The sequence below is a fragment of the Festucalex cinctus genome, chromosome 21 (genome assembly GCF_051991245.1).
Source record: "Festucalex cinctus isolate MCC-2025b chromosome 21, RoL_Fcin_1.0, whole genome shotgun sequence".
Taxonomy (NCBI): Eukaryota; Metazoa; Chordata; class Actinopteri; order Syngnathiformes; family Syngnathidae; genus Festucalex; species Festucalex cinctus.
Window position 1 is genome coordinate 716,500 of NC_135431.1, and position 23,553 is coordinate 740,052.

Consider the following 23,553-nt stretch of genomic DNA (forward strand, 5'->3'; position numbering starts at 1 on the left):
GATCATTATTCATGTAAAAAAACAGAAGATGGTTGGTTGCTGTCATTTATTGATTTTCTTTAGTTTTTTTGTGCAGACAGTGTTTGTTTTGGCAACATGACGATTGAGAACGCAACTCAACTGAAAAATCTCTCCTGTCTTCTAGCACACGTGTTTTATTTTGTTTTTTGCATCTTCCCGCATGATGGAAAGTGTTGCTGATGGCGTCATAGCGGAACCTGGCAAACAAAACAAAACAAAACAAAAACCACTCCATTCATTTTGGCAGTTATCCCCGGGGCGCTAACCTCGGGAACATGAGTTGTTGGGGACTTGACTGAATCATGGGGCCACCACGGACATGAGGTGGACTGACGAGGAAGCTGCCCCGTAGCGAACGGCACAACTCAGATTTGGGCGTCGCCTCTGGAAGCTTCCTGGCGAAGGTGGTTATGTGCCGGGAGAAATTGAGCTTCCTGGCATAAAGGTCAACGTGAGCCGAGAGGTGTGCTTCCGTCACAACTACAGGTGGTCCAGCCAGCGCGTGTTGACCCAGGCCAAGGTGTAGGCACTGCTGGCGTTGAGGACGTTCTTGTGCAGAAAGACGCGCGGTTGCGCTGAGTCGCTGTGCACGCGGAAGAGGCGAAAGTTGGCGTCTTCCAGCTCCTTGAGCAAGCTGAACCAAAAGCGGACCACGGAAGGCTCGTCCCCCGCCACCTCGAAACCCGCCCAGTGGAGGTGAACCTCCAAAAGCAGTTGACCCACACAGTCCACAACTCCTTCCAGGATTAAATTCTCCAGAATCTTCCACTCGGCGCTCTCCATGTCTGCTTTCAGGATGTCCACCTGGAATGGGAAGACAGTCTGTTAGCTAATCTCACACTTTGAGCTTCACCTTGAAAACGTTCACTTTGGGTCGTGTGGATGATGGATTGCGTCCCGGGGGAGTCTGACAAAGATGGAGCAAGAAAGCACCTTTTGGTCTGTGCGGAATCACGGCTCAAGATCTTCCCCAGCCTACATGTCTTCATTTTATGACCTTTTATGTCTTTCATGGTCTTTTTTTTTTTTTTTTGTGAAAGAGATTTCATTCCCTCACTCCGAATGTTTGATACAAGCGATAGAAACTTGGATTATTTACGAGGCCCGTCTTTGAAAGGCTCACGAGGAGTTGCGTAATGCTGGGATTCGTCGTATGTGACTGAATGATGGGGACAAACTCAGCTGTCCATCTCTTACCTGTCTGTGGCCAAAGTCGTTGAGGATGTTGGCCAGTTTCTTGGTGTAGTGGCGCTGGGCAAGGGCAGCAGGATTGGGGTCCCTCCAGTCTACCGATATGCGGTGAAGCCACATTTGGCCGTTCTGCTGGTGCGGCTGCTTCAAACTGGGATCGAAACAGTGGACCTCGCATCCGGAACTGGCCAGGGATGTTTCCAGCTTACGCTCGTCTGCTCCCAATCTGGAAGCCAAACACAAGTTAGCGCCCGATGGCGTTCAAGGGTGTTGGACTGGACTAAATCCGGAAACATACAATCGAAGTCTACTTTGCTTATCTGATCTGCTATCTCTGCACTTGTCTCTTTATCGCCATATTCCCCGAGCTCTTGTCTTCAGACTCTCCCCCTTGGTGCTTTGACTGTGTTCTGTAATTGCTGCGGGGGACACGCTCATCTTTTACTGATGAGGCCCCAGATTGAATCCCTCAAGCGGGAGCATGAATGATGCATGGGAAGAGAAATGGAGACGCCGCTCGATGTGCTTTCATGTTGCTAAATATTGAATGTCGAGTTGGTTTTTCGTCGCTGGAGAGTTACAGACGTCAACGACACCTCAGACGGCAAGATTACGGATTATGGAGCAGCACAGGTCGTGCAGATTTTCCTCACTGTGACTTTTGCCATGGAATGAGGCCCCAGTGTCACTGCAATCATTTGTGGTGTCATTGTGGTCTGGTCTCTGTCCTGTTTGGTGTTATCAATGATCCATATTGTGATCCACGTTCAAATTCTTTTTGCTATTTTGGCTGTCCACTTATTGTCTTTTTCTATTTGATGTCGAGTTAAGTGGACGAACTCACCCAAAAGAGTAGAGGCGACATTGCTTGCGTTGCATGCGATGAGTCAGGCTGTACTTTGGGTCCAGACACACGGCCCAACCTCCGTCCGGGCCCACGTGGGGACTTGTGCAGGACACCTGCGCAAACATCAAGGCCGTACGATGCTGGATGATTGCATTCGGTACGCGGTGACGTCGGGTTAATCATTCCCAAAGGTAGCTAAGATAGTTGCTTGCTTTTGTCATTAGATAGGTTGGTTGGTTGTTTATGTCACTTGGTAGATTACAGTAGTCGTTCGGTCAGTCGGTAGGTAGGGTTGACATTGGTACTTAGTAGCTTGGTGTGTTAGGTTTTGGACTGGGTGGTTGGCCAGTTGCAGTCGGTCATTGTGTCACTCACTTGCGGTGTTGTGATGTAGCGAAGAAAGCGTTTTGCTTCCTCCTCCAGCGAGGGCCGTTGCTTGGCCCAAGGCTGCAACCGGATTCGCCAGCGATGCACCTGCACACATGCACGGCAGGATTTCAAAGAGCAGACCATCAAGACGACCGCAGCCTTCAAGAAATCCAGCACACGGACGCAGATGACAAGTTTGAAGCTACTTTTTGCGCACGCCGCCTCTGACAAGAGTAGGACCAAATGTATGTTTTGGGTTTTTGTCTTTACCTGGATTGACAGTCAACGCAAGTTCATCTCTCATTGGCGCCACCCGTTCAATGCTGCTGCTGCAGTGCTACCAAATATTGCACTTCCTGACAGGAATTGACATTTGTGTTGGAGACAAACGAGTAGAGGAGGACTCATCAAATCAAACTTTATTTATATTGCACCTTCAGCAACTCAAGGTGCTTCGAAGAAACAAAATACATCTCTCTATTTTCAATAAGCTGCATGGTGAGACGATCCGCACGCTCGGGACCGGCCAGGTGTCGTCGGATCTTTGGAGGTGTCCAATCGCAAGCGTCCTGATTCTGCTTGAATTTTCATTCTGCGAGCGCTCATGTGATTCATTTTTTTTCTGCCGCAACTAACTTGAAAGCGAGTGTGTGACAGGAGGCGGCCTGAGCAGCAGCCAGGTCATGCGTGACGGATCCCCCTGGGACGGACGCACGCACGCACGGATGGACGGACACGTGATTAGACAAGAGGAGGGACAGCCTGTCAAAACAATGGGAGCAGGTGAGAGGTAAACACGCACACACATGACATTGCAGGGTTATTATAGTTTTGGAATTTTCATTTTTAGTTTGTTTTTATTTGGTTTTGAGTTTTATTTTTTACATTTAGCTCGTTTTAGTTTTCAGGGTGCTTCTGTTAGTTTGCATTAGTTTTAGTTATTTAATAAATGCTTTTGTTTAGTGTTTTTTTTTTCGTGTGTGGAATAATTCTAGAAAAAAAAAAAGAGCAAGGGAGCGACATCATCTTTTGGTGCTTTTCTATTGGCTGCTGCTAGATGACATCACTTCTGTTTGACACACTTTCAAATGTCCCTATAAGGGTTAACATAAAAATAAATCGACTTCAAATCACATTAAAAATCATCACCAAAGGCTCATGCGTTAAATTAATCACCAAGGACTAAAACGAAGGACATTTTGGCTATCATTATAGTTATTAGTTAGTTAGTTTGGTAAACATAAAATGTGGTTTCAGTTAGTTTTTAAAAAAAAGCAATTTCGTCTATATTTTATTTTGCTAACAAAAATTTTTTTATTTTCAGTTTAGCCTTTTTTTCGTTACTTTTTGTTAACTCAACTCGGTGTGATTGAAGGGAAGGTTTACGTTGCCCCTTTTCCATTTTTGCGGCTTGCTGAGTCATTCCAGGAAGCCAATTTGCCTTCTTGGCAGACTTTTGATGACTTGCGGCGTCCATCCGTCCGTCCGTCTGACGTGCTGCCGGTTAAAAAGTGATCCAAGCGCAGCCAGCGCGTGGTGTTGTCATTTGCAGCCTTCAATCGTGCAAACTGGCCTCAGCGTGCAAGCGCACGACGGACGGAAACGTGAAAAAAACGGCACTGACGGATGATGTTGACACGGGTCGGATGCTGCACATCCAGGCGCTTGCACTTCCAACACGTTTGCGTGCAAGTCACTCGCAATTCCTTGGATGCGCCGCAAGAGGTCGGAGTTGCCAATAAAGCACAATGTGGAGAGCCTCAAGGCTGCGTCCTAAGCCCACGTTTGTTGTTGATGTCACGACTGAAATGCAAGTCTTCAAATTGACTTGAGAAGGAACAAAAAAAAAAAAAAAACCGAAGTGAATGGCGTTTTTGTTGGTGCGAGTGCGGCCACGGACGACTTTTCGTTTGCAAGGTCAACGCACATCAGGAGGACGTTTAACTTTGTGGCGTTTGGGGAATTTGCTGGAAGGAATGTTTCCAGACGAGATGTGTGAGGGGGAGAATTGTGCCACTGAGCCTCTTGGAGAGACTTTTTTTTTTTTTTTTTTTTTTTTTTTTCCCCCCCTGGCTTTAGGCGTACTACAGAGCAGCTTTTGTTCAGCCGCGATGCAAAAGTCAGCAGCTTTTGCATCAACATGAGTAGCGATTGATTGTTTGTTGCCTCTTTCCAAATGGAGGCAACACATCAGGAAGGAAGGAAAGAAGGAAGGAGCTTGTTTACGTTGGATTCGTGCGCGTGTTTTCATGTGCGTACGAGGGATTAGTGGTAGTGAACATGTGTTGTCTTTTTTTGGAGTTGTGTAAGCGGCTCACATTTTTCTTCCGGTTCTTGTTTGCGATGGTCACGTGACCTCGCACTGGAAGTATGATGTGCTGGTTTTAGTAGCTCATTTGTTTGGAGTGTGAAATGGAAATGCGATGCAGGGCGCTGGGGTCGCAATATGATTTTCTTTGCGCTCAATTTTTCAAGCATTGCTCGGAGAAAATTCATGTGTGAAGAGTGTGTCCTTCCAGGCTGTGCACATGCAGCCTCCCCTCCCCCATGGCGTGCCCCCCCTCCACTGGAGGTGAAAGGTGGCTGACAAGTGCAAGCAGTCACACCTTTGGGATTAAAACAGCCGCCTTGTTTTGTCCTGCGCGAGACGTCAGCCAACTCAGCAGCTTTTTTTTCGCGCTTACTTGAGGGGGCCCAAAAGTAGTCACTTGAAAATGACTTTGGATCTTCACCCCAGTTAGCTAATCTTGTCATCATGAGCTTCAAAACTCGGGGTGGGGTCAGGTCAATCAATTTTTAAGCATTCCCACATATGTTATTGTGATTTTTATTCTCCACCAATTTTTGCCATGTAACAACTTCTATATAATACTCTTGATTTACACTGTTCAAATTTCAACTTGCTTCAAAAATTGACGCATCCCGGGGGAAAATATTGTCTGATTCCATATTACTTCCGTTTGCACAATTTAATGTTAAATATCAACTTTTCCTCATTCATTTTCATATGGGATAGAAGTATTTCTAAATGTCACTTTCCACGCCCACTTCCATACATATCATACATATAACTTGTCATCATTAGCAGGTGTTTGATACTGCTCGGTGGCACACTCGGTAAAGTGCATTGTCCGGTAACCAGTGCAGGAGGTCATCATTTCATCATTTTTCTCTCAATTGACTTCATAAGCATTCTACATGCATTCAAATCTGAGCTTTCAGCATACCCACGCAATTTCTACACAAATTTCACAGAGTTATTTTGATTTTGTTTGGTTGAGTTACTTTTATAAATCATGTTTCCAAATCAGTTGTTGTGAATGAACATTTGTTTTGTCTTTCTTTCTTGAATGCAAATTCCCAACGTTAGTGAAGGCGAATTTCCTCCAAATAATCCCCAGCATGCAAAATTGTTTGCCAGCCAGCAGCGACTTGTAAAACGTGCACACCAATTCAATTGCGAGCTCTTTCTCGCGCCAGCAGCCGCGCTCGTCACTCGGCAGGAAGGAAAGGCAACAAAAGCGAGCGATCGAGCGAGCGACCGACCTTTCCGTGCCGCCGTCTGCTCGCCGAGTCTTCATCCGTCGTCGTCGCGCGTCCGTCTGGCTTCTCGAGCGTCTTTTGGCCGTCGGCGGGCCGGGGGAGCCTGGGAGGCGCGTGCGGACGGGTGCTCTCCAGGTAAAGGTGGACGCTCACGCACACGCCCACCGCTGTCAGCAAGCAACGGAGCGGCAGGCTCATGTCGCCCGGGTGCTCCACAACAACATTCTCGCTTCCTTCCTTCCTTCCTTCGTTTCTTCCTTCCTTCTTGTGTCCAAGCGGCGCACACTGTGGCGAGCGTGTTGACGAGCGCGCGCTGCCTTGGAGGACTTTGGGAACTCCCTCCAAACATTCACAACTCCCCCAACACACACATTTTTTTTTCTTTCTTTATTTTAAGACTCCTCCTCTTGCTTCATGTCTGGCATGCGCACGCACTCCTCCCTGCTGAATGTGCGACTTTGCATGTTTGTCGTTCATGCCCAGCCACAAACGTTTGTACACAAGTTCACTCCTGTTGAATTTCATCCTTGAGGCTTCATCAACCAGTATATGATGCATGAAAAAAATACAAATACGAATTATAACATGGCATGTGAGAGGATTTGCGTTACAATACAATAAAGGTAGCATTAAATCAAGTGTCTTGGTCAAATGTTTTTGTTCATTTATGTTAATGTATCCTATATTGTTTAACGTATGCATTCGTTTTAGTGTCCTTTGTTTTTAAATTGCACCGTTTGACTTAGTTTTTATTGAATAATGTGATTGTGTGGGATTTTGTTCGTTTGTTTGCCTTCAAATGTTGAAATTGTATTAAGACTCCACACCAGCATAGACGTCATGATTCAGCTTTGCCTCGCCTCGCAAAAAATAGAGAGAGAAAAAAAAAAGAGCCAATTAAATCGAGCAAGCTCTACTACCATCTAGTGGCAAGTTTTGAACACTTCTTGTTCATGACAAATACACTTTACTGGTGATCAGAGATTGATGAAATAAATATATACATTTTTTCCCAATGTATATACAATATGTACATCTAACTATGTAGCTTTTTGGATGGTGAAAAGAATATGTTAATCTATTTTTCTTTGTATCGATGTAGTTTGTGCAAACAATCTGCGGTCGACAAAAAGGTGGCGACTGCTCTGTCCATCCCTCCGCTTGTTTTCATCCACCGTCCGTAACAAAGTTCAAGTGAGGCCCATGGTGACCTTTGACCCTTTCGTCTCAGGATGTTCAAAGTGAGCGGCAAATGTTGTCCGCGTGTCCCCTGTTGACTCAACTCGGATGAAAGATTGATCACGCGCGAGTAGTAAAAGGCTGCACAGTGCTGGGAAATGGCAAACCGAGTTAATGAATGGCTAGCAAAGATTTAACCCTAAAAAACGAATGTCCATGGAATAGATCTACTTTTTTTGCATTGTGTTTTTTCAACTTTGTGGCCTGTTTTCAATAAGTGAGCTGAAAAGTATTTTTGTTTTCCGATTCCCAGCATTTCGCGTGACGACTCATCGCAGACGGCACGACGAGCGGCAAACGCAAACACGCCGATGTGACCTTCCAGCTGCAAACGCTCACAACGGTGAGTCGAGCTGGCTCCAACGTGTACGCTGCAAGCCATCAATCATTGATCAGCTGCACCGCTTGGTTGCCCGGCAACAACACAGGCCGTTTGACTTGCTATTTCCACTATTTGGACGTGTCGTTTCCAGGTTTATACAGTGTTGCCTTGCTATAACGCGGTTCACTTTTCACGGTCACACTGTTTTGTGGATTTTTTTTTGGTGTGTGTGTGCAGTTTTACGTTTTGTTTTTTTCTCAACAGTAATGTAAATTGACATGAGAGAAGAGTTTCTTGTCTGTCCTATGAAATGTTGCTAGTGGTCAGCTATGGCTGAAAGTCAGGTGACTGAGGTGTGACGTTGTCGATTAAAGTGGATGGAGGTCAGCGTTAGGACGACATTTGGACTGCAACCAACCAAAAGATTGCTTTCAATTGGAGAAAAGATCGTTTGTTTGACACTCATTCGATTTGATACCGATTAATCCCGATAGAAATTGTGTAAGTCGATTATTGTTTTGTTGTTTTGTTTTTTTACTCAAATTTAGAAAATACTAATCAGTAAACTTGTACACGTACACTGTAAGATTTGTATGATACTGTATTCAAAGGGACAGCAACATGAAAAATCAACTTTTTGGAGCTTTTAGCCGTGTTGAAATGCAAATTCGTCAGCAAAAACATGATGCATGTGGTGTTTTCCGCCTTTTGCCCCTCTCTGAGAAATTCTCAGTCATTCTGCTCTCCAAGCAGCAGCCCCTCCCAAACTGAGAAATCCAGCGGGTGCTCACTTTATGACGTCATAAGGTGTGGGCCCACCCCCGCACCGCCTCTGCGGACTAAATGCACGCCCACTTTCTCTGAGAGATAGTGACAAACGTAGCCGTCGTCAGTAAACATTGTGTCCAAATGAATTGAAAGCAGTCAAGGAGCAGTTAGTTTTGTTTCAAATGATTGTCGAAGAATTGGCTTGCGTCAAGTTGCGCGGCATTCTTGTCGAGTGCTCCAACAGCAGACGTGCAATCCATTCGCCGGGGGCGCGGCAGTCATGCAGGGAGGGGCGGGGTTTTACTTCTGCCTCCCAAAACTAACTTTTACATTGCCATGGTGTCACAGGTAGGATGTCATCATTATATACTTGAAATATGATGATGTCATCAGTTTAACTGAAACCTCAACATTGTATTTATGGTTCATGATTGAACGGCATTCAAATAAAAATATGAAGGCTTCATGTTGCATCAATATAACTTTACATCCTTAAACTTGTGTCAAGCCGAACTTTAAGTGAGACTTTTTGTTGAATATTGCCATCAAAAATGGATTGATTTGGCCGCATATTGAATGGATACAAAAATTGTGCGCTGTAATATCGCGATATATTGCCATATAGAATTTTCTGAACACCCCTAATATATATCAACGTATAAGATAATTGCATCTTGTTCTTCCTTTGTGTGAAGCTTGATTTGTTGTTGGTGTTGCATGGGCCCTTATAAGGCATCCTTGCATGTGCGTGCGTGCGTGCGTGCGTGCGTGTGTGTATGTCGCACCCTCCTCCCACTCACCCAACTTACTCTGCGCCAAGTTGACGTGGACACGCACACACACACATACATATAGAGCCGACTCTCCAAAATGACGGTGGAGAGGATATTTGACGAGCTGGGACATTTTAAAAGGTATGCGCAAGTTCTTCTATTTGATTGATTAGTTTGAAGGCGTCGCCAGCTGTTGCGCTCGCTCGCTCGCTCGCTCGCCACTTTTGGAACAAGTGCAACAGTCCAAATGTGATCCAGTCCAACGAGTCTGCTCTGCAAACGTGCCCGCTGCAAACGCCTCACTAGCATGCGTCCAATCATAATCAATATTTGACAATCAGTTCCAGCAGAGGTGTCCAGATGTGTTTTGTGTTTGTTGGTGTTGCATGTGGCAAATCTTTTCTTTTTTCTTTTTTCTCTTTGGTTTGCCTCGCCGCTGACCTCACGTCAACCCGTCGTTCATTTCAAACGTGCTCGCTCGCTAGCCGCACACGTGATAGTAAAAGCCGTCGTCTTGCGATTTCAATCCATTTGAGCTGTTCTAGTGGGCTTTCTCTGCCTGGCATGTGTTTGCTTTTGCAGCAGTTTCTTGCCAATGCTGCCTGCTGCGACCAATCCGGAAGTCCCCTAAGGTTTTTTTTTGGTTTTGCATTCAGGTTTCAGGCCTGCTTGTACTTCGCGGCGGCCTTCCAGGCGGTGGCCTGCGGCATCCACTACTTGGCGTCCGTCTTCCTGGTGGAGACGCCCAACTTTGCGTGCGGCATCCCCGCCGCCGCCGCCGCCAACGTGACGGACGTCTTATGGGGCAACCTGAGCGGCTCCCGCCTGGACGACTTTCTGCCCCTCTTCAAGGACGACTCCTCGGGCCCCCTGCTGGTGAGGACGGCGGCCGGCGAGCAGTGGGAGCTGAGGCGCTGCGAGCGGGCGCTGCGCGTCCGACCGCAAAGTTTCCAGTACGCCTTTGACGGCAACACGTCGGTGGAGTTGTGCGAGGACGGCGACTTCGTGTACGACCGGCGACAGGTGCACCAGAGCATCGTGACCGACTGGGACTTGGTGTGCAAGCGAGCTTGGCTGGCCAAGCTGTGCCAGCCCACCTTCATGCTGGGGGTGCTGATCGGGGCGCTCGTCTTTGGCGATGTCGCCGACAGGTAACGACCAAGGTTCACGAAAATGCTTTTGAAAACAAACCAAAACTAACTCAAACTTTCATTTTATTGTACAAAAAAAAGCATCTTTATTTATTGCATGAGCCGTTGGGGATGATTTGAAATGTGATTTTCAGTCGATTTATTTGGATATTAACCACTGGAATAAGGACGTTTAAAAGTGTGTCACACAGAAGTGATGTCATCGAGCAGCAGCCAATCAAAGAGCACCTTCAGATGATGTCGCTCCCATGCTGGGGTTTTTTTTTTTTTTTTAAATATTGCACACAAGTAATGCACTTTAAAAAAAACTCAAACTAATACTGAAACTGAACTAAAACTGAGCATTTATGAAATAACTCGTAAAAAGTAACAGAACGAATTAAAAGTAACTCAATTTAAAAAAAGAAAACTCTAAAGAAAAATTCCCAAACTCTAATAACCCTTCGCTCCATTTGAAAAACCTTTTAAACCACAAACCTAATCCTGAAACGAAGCCGCTAAAAGTAGATCCAGCTGCTCATTTTCGAACCCGATCCAAATATTGGAACCTTTGTGGCAGCCCTTCATCTTTACCTCAAGTCCCCAACTTGAAGCTGAACCGATCGTCAACCTTTAAATCCCTCCAATCCACAAAACCTAATCCTAATCCCCTCGTATTTGTAAAATCGAAACCTTATTGGTGGCCCAAAGAAGTCGAATGGCTCGAGTCGCACATTTGGCCGAAGCATCTTTTGCTAACTGAGCGCAAGCGTCCAAATCGAATCAAAATGGCAAAAGTGAGCAGACAGACAGACGGAAGGCAACCGTAATCTTCTGGCAACCCCAACCGGCTACTCGGGGTTCTGACCTCCGGCGTGAAAACTCCACATCTGTTTACGGCGCCTTTCCTGGATTTCCATCCGTTTCCAATAAAACGTCATGAAAGAGCTTGCTTCCCTTTCAAATGCAACACAAAAAACAACAACATTGTTTAGTGTGAATAAAATGCTCTTGAAAACGAACAACTGTCAACCTGAATGTTTGCGTTCCTTCCAGGGTGGGCAGAGTGAAGATCCTGATGTTGACCAGCTTGTGTCAGTTTGGACTCGGCGTGTGTGTGGCCTTCTCCGCAAACTACTACTACTTTGTGGTTCTGCGCTTCTTCTTGGCCATGGTGAGTTTCGTCCGTCCTTCCTTCCTTCCTTCCTTCCCCTCCTCCATCCTGGCTCAACGTCATCATTTGCAGCCCCTCCTCCGCTCAGCTGTTGTTTTTCCCACGGAACGGTGAGAACGCGTGTATGCCTGATTGTGTCCATGGGGAAGGAAATTTGTGCTTGGCAAACTCATAGTCAACAAGTCAAATGTGTTGATAGTTGGAGACAAATGTTGCCCTCACAAAGTTCCTACTGGCAAAAGTTTCACTTGCATTTTGCACGATTCCAGTCGCCAGGAAAAAAAAAAATTTTTAAAAAGCGCATCAGACTAGACTAAAACGTTTGACAGTTTTTGTTGACTAAAACTATACAAATAAAATGACGTTTTCTTGGGCTAAAATAAAATGTAAAATGCTCCATTTATAGTGGACTCAAAACGGACTCAATAAAAATGGGATGAGGTTAGCCAAGTGTGATTAAAAGCGAACAAGTGCGACTGAAACTGAGACTCCATTTCAAAATGGCAGACAAAATGAAGATTAAGTCGGACCGTGGTTGGTTGAAAATCATCCGATGAGTCCGTTTGATTGGTTGATGCGGTGACGTACTTCCGCCTGCACAAGCTCGAAAGCAAGCAACATACTTGCCAAAAAGTCTTGATGCCAACGGCAAATATGTGCATGGAGTTCTCCGACCGGCGCTGGACGTTATTTTGCCGCGAGCGTCCTGTTGTCCGCTGACGTCTCGCCGTCCCGCCAGGTGTCCAGCGGCTACCTGGTGGTGGTGTTTGTGTACGTGACGGAGTTCACGGGCATCAAGGTGCGCACGTGGACCTCCATGCACGTGCACGCCGCCTTCGCCGTGGGCGTCATGGTGGTGGCGCTGACGGGCTACCTGGTGCGCGTGTGGTGGATCTACCAGATCATCCTGTCGCTCTGCACCTCGCCCTTCCTGCTCTTCTGCTGGAAGTTCCCCGAGACGCCCTTCTACCTGCTGGCCAAGGGCGAGTACCTGCGGGCGCAGGAGCTGCTGGACGCCATGGCCCGCGTCAACCGCGTGGACGGCCGCCTCATGGTGGAGCAGCTCCTGGAGGACGAGCGGCACGACGGCGCGCCGCTGCTGGACAAGGACGAGATGGCGGCGGCGCCGGAGAAGAAGAAGCTGTCCATCCTGGACCTTTTCGGCAGCTGGAGGATGGCGGGCCGCACCGGCACCGTCTGGGCCATCTGGTTCATCGGCAGCCTGGGCTACTACGTCTTCTCGCTGGGATCCGTCAACCTGGGGGGGAACCAGCACCTCAACCTCTTCCTGGTCGGTAAGATCGCATGCAAAAGCGCTTGACCGGCGCACGCCACCAAACAAAGCAACAACATCCGGTATGGAGAATGGAAAAAACAGACACAAACACGCACACTCTCCTCGACCATCTCCACATATTTTCCAGGGGAACGCAACAAAAATCAATATGTTGAGTTTTATCACCAATTAAAAAAATCCAAATGATGAAACATTCTTTTCAAGTAAATGATGTAATTCGAAAACATTTCTGTCAAAATGTGTTTCCTATAAAAGGACTCTTTGTAGTTTTTATATGAAGAAAATGGAAGGATGGATTCAATGAACATCAAAATGAAAAACAACAACAACAAAGCCTATATATGTATCAATAGGTCAGATGCCACTACAAAATTCTGAGTGGTTGGAATTTGAAAAAATATTCATAAATGACTTGGTTTTAGGACACTTCAAAGGAAAAGACATGTTTTATTTAAATTTAGTTCTATTCAGAAAACTGCCATTGTGGAAAAACTGGGCATGCAAGAAAACGTTTTTTTCATGACTTATGCTCTTATTCAAGCCTCTAACTATGTCATATGAAATATTCAAATAAGACTTTTATTTTCTATCTATGTACAGCATAGTTAGTCTTGCTATTAGAATAATACTGCTATTGTCCATAGGGGCCATTAAACATAAATTAAAAAAAATCAAAAACTATCTGTATAGATAGGTCTGGTGCCACTGAACATTTTGAGTGATTGGAATTGAAAAAAATATTCATAAATGACTTATTTATCACACTTCAAAAGAAAAGCCATATTTTGGACAAAATGACAAGAATTGAGACAAAACAAAAAAGGGGTTAAGAAGGATCCAGTTTGTGTGCAGCACGAACGCATTTCATGTCTTCCTTCATGCCTTCAACGCCGCGGACCACACACGCGACCAACACGGTGCGGCGTTAACGGTTATTTGCGTGTGTCGCGCTCTGACTCAGGCCGGCGTCTGTGATTGGCTGCTTGCAGGTGCGGTGGAGCTTCCGTCCTACCTGGTGGGCTGCTTCTGCATGGACCGCATCGGCCGCAAGAAGACGTGCGCGCCCGCCCTGCTGCTGGCGGCGCTGGCTTGCGTGCTCATCATCGTGGTCCCCGCCGTACGTAACCGCGCACACGCGCGTCACCCGACACCGTCGGGACGGCAGAAAGTCCAGCTTGCAAAACAAGTCACTTCTTGCTGCATTTCCATGGCAACGGCAACCCGCCTGCCGCCGGAACGAAATCAAAGGAAATCACCCGGCGTGACCGTCAAGTGTCAGCCGAGTTATTTTGAGCGCTCGGCTCAGGTGTCGCTGCCACTTTCCCAGGCGACCTCTGACTGACCCCGCTTCCTGAGCGTCAGGCTTCAATTCCGACAAGTCTTTGGGACAAATGCAAATCATGCCATGATGTCTGTTTGTTATTTGTTGTATTTTTCTCGCAGGACCAGGAGGCGCTGACCATCGCGCTGAGCATGACGGGAAAGTTTGCCATCGCCATCGCTTTTGGTCTCATCTACCTGTACACCTGCGAGCTCTACCCCACCATCATCAGGTCAACGCAACCAAATTGACTTGAGTGCGGACTCGCGCGGCGTGACTGACGGCGCATATATACGCAGGAGAGGGGGCGGGGCCTCCGGGCCTGGCAAGTGGAAGTCGGCAAGCTTGGCTTCCTGAAGACAAATGTCAAAGTCAAGTTGTTTTTGCACTGACCTGTATATATGACTGGATAGCCCATACATGCCAAGTGCAGGCCGTTGAAGTTGCAGGGCGGCCATCTTGCTACTCCCACCTTGCCAGCATACTACTGTACAAATAACTCTATACGTATAAGAGGAGACGTATACATTTTGTAGGCACTTAGTATAAGGCGGAGGTGCTCACCATTTAAAAAAATAGGGCAGGGTGTGTGTGAACTTTGACCCAAGTACAGGAGTTGAATGTGAACTTTTGAGGCGTGCGTTTCCATTCCCGGCTGATTTGTGGTGGTCTCGGCGGCAGGTCTCTGGCGGTGGGCAGCGGCAGCATGATGTGTCGCGTGGGGAGCGTGGTGGCGCCCTTCTGCGTCTACCTGGCCGACGTCTGGATCTACCTGCCGCAGGTTTGTTGACGAGTCTCGTCCATGGAAGACGCCGTTTGAATTGTGGCCTTCTGTCTCGTCAGCTGATCGTGGGCATCCTGGCGTTGGTGATCGGCATCCTGACCCTGCTGCTGCCCGAGACGCTGGGCCGGCCGCTGACGTCCACCCTGGAGGAGGCGGAGGCTCTGGGCCGAAGCCCCCGCCGGGCCGCCGACGGCGACGGCCTGGAGATGAAGCACCACGCGTCGGCCTGAGACGCACGCTTCCGTCACGTGACCAAACAACCAACCGCTGGACACGACATTAGGTACAGCCAGAAATTGGAATGAAATTGAAATGATTAGTAAATGAATTGACGGATATCAGCTGGCAGCTTTTCCGTTTCGTCTCGGGATGTGTCCGATTCCTTCCGTCTTGCTCACATTCCGCCATCGTCTCAACTAAACTGCAAACAAGATAAGAGACCTGCCGGGGGCGGGACTTGCAAATGACTGACACCTCGGCCGGAACAACTTCTCTTTCTGATTGGTTGGTTTTCCTCAGGTGCGGTGCCTTCATCGAAATTCAATCGGATGGGGGTCAGAGAGTTTGTTTTTAATGGCAAATGAGTTTCAAATCAAAATACAAGCACATATCTTACAATGATTTATATTGAAAAGCAAAATGAGGAATATTTGACTTAACATCACACCAGAAGTGCCTTCTTTTTGTTCCCGTTTGCATATAAATTGTACTGGAATTGTCAGGGTAAATGTCATCTTGCATAATATCTTCATTTGAATGTTACACTTCATGTGATGTCATTTGAAGTCTTACATGAGACAAGAATGCACACATATGATAGCAGGAACCTGCGGTTGCTTTATGCTTTGAAACAAAATCTGAGATGGCGCCACTCAGAATTGCAATGTTTTCTCGAGGAGAAAATGCATGCAGGATGCTGACGACTTTTACGCCCTCCTGTGGGCCGTGTGGGGCACCGCACGTACGTCATCAAAGCGCGACGGGCGCCGTAATGACGTCTAACCCGGAAGCGGCGGCGGCAGCTGCCGCTTTTGTTTTGGTGCAGTCGGAGAGTCGGCCGCTGGGGAGCTTTCGACGATGCGACGCGCTCCACATGGGTCAAGAGCGGCCGGTGATGGAAGATGACGGCCTTGGAACTCGAACATGTCAAATGCCGACTTTGGAAGCGGAAGAGAAGGCGAAATGGCCGCTGGGAAGCAGTTTAGTGGAGGCGTCGCTTCGAAATTGCGACCGACGCATGGGAAGAGGCAGAGGCAAGTTCTTACGGGACCAAGAAGAAGAAAAGGGAGCACTCGAACAACAAGTCGGGGAAGGGCGGGATGCGGAGGACGACGACAACAACAACTGCAACGAAGGGAGAGGAGGAGGACGAGCAAGGTCCGAGGCGGTGGACTTCTTGAGGGGCACTCTGCCGGCATGGACGTCCGCCTATGAACGCGGTGATCCGGACGCGGAGGGCGCACACGGGGACAACTCCGCCGGACAGCCGGGACAGTGCGGCAGTCAAAACGAGCCTCCCTCCGCTGAGTCGTCCCTTTCCGACTTGGGAAGATTCGATTTGTGTTCGCTTTTCGACGTTCGTCGTGACAGCGCCGTTGCTAGCGTCCGTTCGAGCGTCAAAGAGCACCTTTATTGCACCGTCTACTGCATCGCCAACGAGCGTCGCCATGACGCGCTTGCCACTTCCGCCTCGGGCGAGGGTTTCGTTTTGCACACCGCCGAGGACTTGGTCAAGCCCCTGCGCGAGTTGTCCCTCCGCCGCAGCCGCCGCCGCCGCTCATCGCGGCAGGCCAGCGATGACGATGACGACACCGCCGCCGAGGCGCAGACGTGCCGGGTGTGCCTGGAGGACAAAAGCATCGCACCCCTGCCTTGTTGCGGGAAGCTGGTGTGTGACGAATGTTTGACGCTCTACGTCATCTCCCAGGTAGGTACGCTCACCTGAAAGTCACCTTGACCTGATGCCTTCAGACTGGAGTGCCTCAAGTTGTTTTTGTTTCCATTTGGCGCATTTGTTTTGTGTTGAAAACAAAAAACAAAATGGAGTTACAAGTCAGTCACATCCATTTTGCCGCTTCATTCATTTTTCACCAACGAACGCAAATATTCATCCGGATGTCTAGTAGGGCCGCCTAAGAACCATTTTCACTTGACTTCACCTCGAAACGATGGAAGGAAATAGAAGCAAAGCATCGTTCCAGTTAGTAGCATCACAAGAAAACCTTTCCAAACTATTTTTCTTTTTTGTTGAAAAGAAGTCCAAAACTAGCAAAAATGCCAAATTGATGTGAATGCGGTTTGTTGTGTTTTAAGATGAATCATCATCTGCAACTAATGGTTATTTGAATGATCCATCAATCTGTCCATTGCTTTAAAAAAAAAAAAAGATTGTTTTTTTTTTTTTAAGCACTTTTAAATTTGCATCCTTAAAAGGGGGCATTCATTCAAATTGTCAGTGCAGAAAATGCACAAACACAAATTGATTGTGAAAGATCCGAAGTAGCACATTTTGATTGACCTCAAAATCCGACAATATTGACTTTTTTTGTTTGCTGTGATTATTGATTGTGGCTGCTGGCCAGTCAATCCCGAGCGGTTTTTCTGCAATCTTGCAGCTCGTTTTATGCAAATTTGCCGGAAACTTCAAGTGGCTGCGCAGCAACGGCATGTGTTGCTCTCGCGGTGAGGGAATCCAGGAAGGCCAAAAAAACCCAAAAGATTGTTTGCCTTTAGCCACAGGTGCTTCAACTTAAGTGGCAGGTAAACCAGCACCTGTTGAGTCGAAGCGCTTGTGGCTAAAGTCAAAGAGTTTCCGGGTTTGTTCTCTCTGGAATTTGGTTCCACAAGCCTGCTTGCCATCGCGTCAACTCGACCAACCAGTTTTGTGGTGCTGTTTTTTTTTTTTCTTTCTCTCTCCGCCTTATTGTTCTGCCCCAAATAGGTTGTCATCACATCCGTGTGACGTCTGACTTTGCACTTTGGTCAAATTGAAGCCAATATTGTTGTTTGGTTCGCGCAGCTCCATTGGGGCAAAGAAAAACCAAAATGTCGCATTTGAGCGCTTTGGTGGCGTTTTGGTGCCGTCCCGGTTCGGCGCGACGATGTCACCGTGGCCAAGGATTGTCGTGCGATTGCGCAGGTGCAAGAGGGCAAGACGCGCGTGCGCTGCCCCATCTCGGAGTGCAGCGGCATGCTGGAGGACGGCGCGGTGGAGTCGCGCCTGGCCGGCCGCCACCTGCAGCGCTACCGCTACTTCCTGCAGCTGAGTCAGCTGGACGCCGGCACCAAGCCCTGCCCCCGCTGCGCGCGCTTCACCACCCTGGCCGCGACGCGCGGACCCGAGCGCGACCAGCGCAAGTGCAAGTACAAGGTCGGCGTTGGCTGCTTGTTTGCTTGCTTTGTTTGCTTTGGAAATCACACACAAAAAAAAAAAAGCTACATTCAGTTTGGTTTCCCAAGAGAGATTTTTTTTAATTTTTTTAATGATTTTGGATTGCAGCCATAAACAAGTCCTCCAAATATGCAAAAAGATGTTTGCAGGCTTTATGGATTTGTCCATTTGATTTTTAGCTTACAGCTCAAACATACGGTTGAAAAAAGAAAAAGAAAAATGGGGAGATGACGGGCGGACATATTTGAGTTCTCATTTGTGATCAATTTGAAATATTTATTATCAACTCATTTACTCTCAGGCCCACAGAATATTGTGATGTGTTGCTATAAAAACATGTTCATCATTATTCACAAATCTATTTAGAATTGTGAGTAATCAAGCTTTTTGTCCCTGGTTGATCTCTTATACGCTGCTGCCACCTGCTGGCCGCTTGTGTAATAACTAGCATTTCTGCAACCGTTCCAATTGAGAAGCTTCTGGATGCTTTATACGTCTTTGGGACACTGAAAACATTTGAAAGTTTTTGGGAGTAAATGAGTTTAAAACAAAAAACATCTTAGGAAGGCTTTTGTTTTTCCATTGAATACATTTTGATTGACAACTACAAAAAGTTGAGGGAAACTTTTTTTTTTTTTTTTTTCTGTCAACGTACAAACAGTCAAATATTTGTGCATAACTAGTATTTTGCTTTGCAAAAAATGGCACTTTTGAAGCCGGCCGGCGCTGAGCTTTTCCCGTGTGCCGCAGGTCAGCTGCGGCGGCTGCCAGTTGGTGTGGTGCTTCAAGTGCCACGCCCCTTGGCACCAGGGCATCAAGTGCCGCGACTACCGCAAGGGCGACAAGCAGCTGCGCACTTGGGCCGGCGTCATCGAGCGCGGGCAACGCAACGCGCAAAAGTGCCCCAAGTGCAAGGTAACCTGACGCACAACAGAACCCAAATGAGCGTCATCAAAAGTCTACACACCCCTCTTCAGATGTCTTGCAAAAAGGATCAATCACTTGCAAAATTAGTTCTAGAAAATCCTTTTCGCTTGCCAACATCCGTCTGTCCGTCTCTTCTCAAGCGTCCGCTCGTCAATCTGCGGTCTAACAACCTTATTTATTGATAGATTGAATTATTACTTTTTATTTTATTATTATTACTTCAATCTCTGGTGTAACAACCTTATTTATTGATTGATTGAATAATTTTTTATTTTATGATCTGTTCTCATTCCTGCGGGACATGTCAATTTCCCAATCAAGTCAAGTGTGAAAGTCGAACCAGGCAGCGGCCGCCATATTGCTTGGCCTGCGCTTTTTTTATTTTTTATTTGATTGACAGCCGTGCACGTGCTTGTGCGTGTGCGTGTGCGTGCAGATCCACATTCAGCGCACGCAAGGATGCGACCACATGATCTGCACGCAGTGCAACACCAACTTTTGCTACCGCTGCGGCGAGCGCTACCTTCAAGTCAGGTAAGTTGACTTGTTGAAACCTTTTGTCATTTGAAAACATTTGAAGACGCAAAAACCATTGACGAGCGTTCAAGCTCCTCACAACGCAAAGAATCATATTGTTCCAAAATGATTGCATTTTCATCCGATTCTTTTTCATTTTGCATTCAAAAGTCACCGATTGACGTTTCAGTCGTACTTTGTGGAGTAATAAAACAATAAAAATGGATGTTGTACGATGTCCCCGCTTTGCTTTTCCAAAGTCAAAAAAGAAGTTTGCAAACAATTGAACGTCAAAACGATCTCATCACTTTTGCCTGGTTTGAGAAATCGCTCAACAATTTTCCTGTTAATATGCTTTTAATGGGAAGATTTTACATTCCCAAAAATGGCTCCAAAAGCAGGACTTGATGATGAAAAGAGTTGTTGATGAATTCAGTTCATATGAAAACAAAATTGATATTTCTCAGGTAACATAAAAACACTTTGAATGTGTTGATTGATTTTTGGACTAAATCATTTTTTTTTTTTTGGTTCAGGTACTTTGGGGATCACACATCCAACTTGAGCGTGTTTGGCTGCAAATATCGTTACCTGCCGCACAGGCCGCACCTGCGCCGTTTCATCCGAGGTTCCGTCTGCGGTCAGTTTCACCTTTGCGACAACTTCCTGCCTGCCTGCGACACGACTCACTCGCTCACCTTTTAACTCATTTGCTCCCAATAACGTACAAATACGTTTTTGGTTTTTTTATGTTTTAGGTGTCGTCCCAAAGACATATTTTGATATATTTGGTTTTTTTTATGCTTGAGCATCCACAAATCTTTGGCGTAGCCTCTCAACTGCAAAGAATGTTTGCAGAAATAGTAGTTATTACACAAGTGGCAAGCAGGTGGCAGCAGAGTATAATGGATCAACCAGGGCCATGTTGGAAACAAAAAAAGCTCAATTCCTCACAATTCTAAATAATTTGTGAAAATTGCTGAAACTTGGCTGCAAAATGGAAACAGATGGAAATATGTTTTTGTTTTTTTTTTCCCTGATGAAAGAAGAGACTTGAATGTTGCTTTCGCTAGCTTTGTTGTTTTGATAGCAATCGAAGACAATATTGTGTGGGCCTTGCAAAATCGGTCCAAATCCAGTCAAACAGCCGCCGGGAGCAAAACGGGATATTGCCTCCGTGAAAATGGCGGCGTTGATGGGCCGCTGTGCTTTTGTGCTTTTGTCAGGCGCCAAGCTGCTGGTGGCGCCGCTGGTCCTGGTCCTTGTTCTGGTCTTGGGAGCCGTGGCGCTGGTCCTCGGTAAGCGCTTGCCGTCATCCGCCCGCACACCCGCAAAAAAACGTTTTCTGCTTTCACGTCGACACTTTTGATGCCGGCGCTGTCGTATGTGACACGTGGAGGGAAAAACAATCGACATTCTCCACAATTTACTTGTGTTAAAAAAACAAAACCTTTTCTAACACTACTCAATCAAGTCCAAAAGTACATCTCGAGTTGAAATCCAAAGTATTTTTGATTTATTTTTGATTTTTTTTGACCGGCTGTTTCCTCATATAGACAGCCAAAATTCTAAATAAATAAATGACTAAAAGTGAAAATAAAAACTCATATAAAATAATTTGGAAATTATATCTAAAAAAATAAATATAAATGGAAATAAAAAGAATAAAAATATATATACATGAATAAATACATTTGTATTTAATTTTTAAATTATATTTTAATTTTTACTTTTGATTTATGTATTTAGTCATTTATTAATTTAGAATTTTGTCACTTTCGGTCCAGACTGTCATGTTCTTGAAATGAGGGGGCGGTCCTAACCGAAGCGTGTCTTGGGTTGGACTCCGCCCCCTTGCAAACTTGCCAGGCTGTCATTGGTGGAGTGAGCGTTTTTTTTTGGGGCCAACAAGGAAGTTTTGCCGGCTTGCAAAGGACGACAATCGTGTCCGCTGTCACCTCAACTTGTGACTTGAGTTGCTTGACGACAAAGATAATCAATCATATTGCGACTTTGATGGTTGACGTGAAACGTGCAACTAACGTGCTTGCGTGCAGGTGTGATCGGCTTCCCCATCTACTACGTGTGCAAGAAGAGGAAAAAGCGGCGCCGCTCGTCGGGCTCGTGGCGCTTTTGATTTGGACCGACGGGAAGTCGGCCCTCCTCAGGGAACATCCTCATCCTCATCTTCATCTTCATACTCCGCGGGTAGGTGGATGGCGGCCGGCGCGCGTGTCGCTTGCTTGGACAAAAGACGCTCGATTATGTGGCACACAAACAAAAGTCGATTGTCAATCGTGCCACAACCCGCCCACGAAAGAACGATTGTCACCTTGGAGCACAAATCACTTTTCTTTGCCTTCTTTGAAGCAATTTGGCGCAGGTGTGAAAATTCCGTTTGCGGCTTTGACAAAAACCAGCTTCGTCCTCACTTGTTAGATTGACGTCTGCGTTATACTGCCCCCAGTGGCCGCAAAAATTTGTAGCAAAAATTCCATTTGACGATGTCATTAGCCGCTTTTACAGTCAAATATGATATTTTTTTTTTCTGATCAAAGGAAGATGACAAAAACAAATTGCAATCATCTCCGTGGTCAAGTCGTACTTGAAGGCAGCAGCGTATTTTCAAGCTCAAAAGTCGAGTTTGGAAAACTATCGTTGCCATTCCATCTTTGGCGGCGGTTTGACTGATGATGGGCACAAAGGAAGTCGGCCATTTTGGACGGCTGCCAACATCACCGCCGACCGGCTGCCAACAACAAACTGGCGGGACGGCATTCTCGTCTTCTTCTTCAGTTTGTTCCCGGACGTCCAGTCGGGACTTTTTGGTGCCAAAATTGTGCCAGCGCCGATTGCCACGTTGGCCCTCGTCGAGCCGGAATAACGCGGGCGTGTCGGCGGCCATGTGACGCGACGACAAACAGGCAGGTTTCTTTGTTCATTGCGTCCGTGCAGGTGAAAGGAAGAAAACGCCACACGTGGTAAGTTGCAAATATTGTGCCAATAATTGGAATATTTGCCATCAACATGTTGGGAGACGGGAATAAATGAATGGCACAAGAAAAATAAATGGATGATTAGAATGTCATACAGAAAAAAATAGGAGGAAAAAAAACTCATGCTGTAAGAACAAAGAATGTTACATAAAAGAAAAAGATTGTTACAAATACAAATTTGTGTTGAACTACGAGACAAAAGTGAGGAAAAAAAAAAAAAAGTTCATGTTCCAATAAAAATGTCCCAAATGTTACGAGAATTGGAACATTTGCGCTACACAACAAATGTGATGGAACGTGAAAAAAAAAGTTGAGCACATTGATGGGGGAAAAAAAAAAAAAGTCTTGAAACAAAAGTTTTCATATTCCTAGAAAAAAAAATGGAAACAGTTTTGTGTGGATTCTTTGTGGTCCAATCGACACATTTGAAAAGTTGTGTGGGCGTGTCATGTAACTGGTGTCGGCCAATCGCGTTTGACTTGCTGGGATGGTTTTGTTTTTTGTTTTTTTTGTGTGTGTTTGAAAGTGAAGGAAGCCCTCAAATGGAATGTGGACGTGTTGGCTTGAGCCAAATGTAATTTATTTTTTTTTGTTGCTGTCCTTTGGGCGTCTTGATGAATGTATGGCGGCCAAATGAAAAAAGCGGATCTTCATGTTGCACTACAAGTTACGTCTTGGAGCACATTTCATTGCAAACGTGCATAAAGACCAAATAAAGGCGAACGCTGACGTCACCCTGAAGAAGTTGTTCCATTTGCAATTGTCATAATTAGGATTCAACACTTCCTCCTTCCTTTTTGGACTTGAGACCTGCTCAGACCTGGTCTGCTTTAGTTAAAAAAAAAAAAAAAATCTAATTTTAAAAGCCACATTTGAAACCCGAAGGTAGTGAGGTAAAAGCATTCCTTCAAGTCCGAGCCCTACATAAGTCTGCTATCCATCAT

The 23,553-nt window shown here is 46.3% G+C and overlaps 3 protein-coding genes across 5 annotated transcripts; 2 read left to right on the top strand and 1 right to left on the bottom strand.

Moving 5' to 3' along the window:
* Nucleotides 1-31: 31 nt before the first annotated feature.
* On the bottom strand, nucleotides 32-6,328 carry mettl24 (methyltransferase like 24). Its single transcript, XM_077510961.1, has 5 exons — nucleotides 5,975-6,328; nucleotides 2,435-2,533; nucleotides 2,057-2,172; nucleotides 1,219-1,438; nucleotides 32-825 (listed from the first exon to the last, which is right to left on the bottom strand). Exons 1-5 carry the CDS (start codon nucleotides 6,167-6,169, stop codon nucleotides 502-504), a joined length of 954 nt encoding a protein of 317 aa, XP_077367087.1. The 5' UTR covers nucleotides 6,170-6,328; the 3' UTR covers nucleotides 32-501.
* A 2,750-nt stretch (nucleotides 6,329-9,078) lies between these two features.
* Nucleotides 9,079-18,061, top strand: slc22a16 (solute carrier family 22 member 16). Of its 2 annotated transcripts, XR_013281256.1 has the most exons (9): nucleotides 9,079-9,214; nucleotides 9,730-10,224; nucleotides 11,260-11,377; nucleotides 12,117-12,672; nucleotides 13,664-13,791; nucleotides 14,118-14,227; nucleotides 14,677-14,776; nucleotides 14,839-15,062; nucleotides 17,919-18,061. XR_013281256.1 is itself a non-coding variant. In XM_077510953.1 (8 exons), the coding sequence occupies exons 1-8, from the start codon at nucleotides 9,171-9,173 to the stop codon at nucleotides 15,007-15,009; spliced, it is 1,722 nt and encodes a 573-aa protein (XP_077367079.1). In that variant the 5' UTR covers nucleotides 9,079-9,170; the 3' UTR covers nucleotides 15,010-15,120. The 2 variants fall into 2 exon arrangements, 1 of the variants encoding a protein (XP_077367079.1); XM_077510953.1 differs by lacking the exon at nucleotides 17,919-18,061 and having other exon boundaries at nucleotides 14,839-15,120.
* rnf217 (ring finger protein 217) lies at nucleotides 15,234-23,343 on the top strand. Of its 2 annotated transcripts, XR_013281255.1 has the most exons (8): nucleotides 15,234-16,706; nucleotides 17,919-18,149; nucleotides 18,921-19,085; nucleotides 19,534-19,631; nucleotides 20,150-20,253; nucleotides 20,840-20,911; nucleotides 21,671-21,821; nucleotides 22,172-23,343. XR_013281255.1 is itself a non-coding variant. In XM_077510947.1 (7 exons), exons 1-7 carry the CDS (start codon nucleotides 15,642-15,644, stop codon nucleotides 21,748-21,750), a joined length of 1,815 nt encoding a protein of 604 aa, XP_077367073.1. In that variant the 5' UTR covers nucleotides 15,234-15,641; the 3' UTR covers nucleotides 21,751-21,897. The 2 variants fall into 2 exon arrangements, 1 of the variants encoding a protein (XP_077367073.1); XM_077510947.1 differs by lacking the exon at nucleotides 22,172-23,343 and having other exon boundaries at nucleotides 21,671-21,897.
* Nucleotides 23,344-23,553: the final 210 nt, after the last annotated feature.

Coding starts and splice junctions, on each gene's coding strand:
- mettl24 (XM_077510961.1), bottom strand. CDS start 6,169: ATGAGCCTGCCGCTCCGTTGCTTGCTGACAGCGGTGGGCGTGTGCGTG. Junction 2,173..2,434: donor GCTACATCACAACACCGCAA/GTGAGTGACACA, acceptor ATGTTTGCGCAG/GTGTCCTGCACAAGTCCCCA. Junction 1,439..2,056: donor TGTCGCCTCTACTCTTTTGG/GTGAGTTCGTCC, acceptor TTTGGCTTCCAG/ATTGGGAGCAGACGAGCGTA.
- slc22a16 (XM_077510953.1), top strand. CDS start 9,171: ATGACGGTGGAGAGGATATTTGACGAGCTGGGACATTTTAAAAG. Junction 9,215..9,729: donor GAGCTGGGACATTTTAAAAG/GTATGCGCAAGT, acceptor TTTTGCATTCAG/GTTTCAGGCCTGCTTGTACT. Junction 11,378..12,116: donor TGCGCTTCTTCTTGGCCATG/GTGAGTTTCGTC, acceptor CCGTCCCGCCAG/GTGTCCAGCGGCTACCTGGT.
- rnf217 (XM_077510947.1), top strand. CDS start 15,642: ATGGCGCCACTCAGAATTGCAATGTTTTCTCGAGGAGAAAATGCATGC. Junction 16,707..17,918: donor CGCTCTACGTCATCTCCCAG/GTAGGTACGCTC, acceptor GCGATTGCGCAG/GTGCAAGAGGGCAAGACGCG. Junction 19,086..19,533: donor AAAAGTGCCCCAAGTGCAAG/GTAACCTGACGC, acceptor GTGTGCGTGCAG/ATCCACATTCAGCGCACGCA.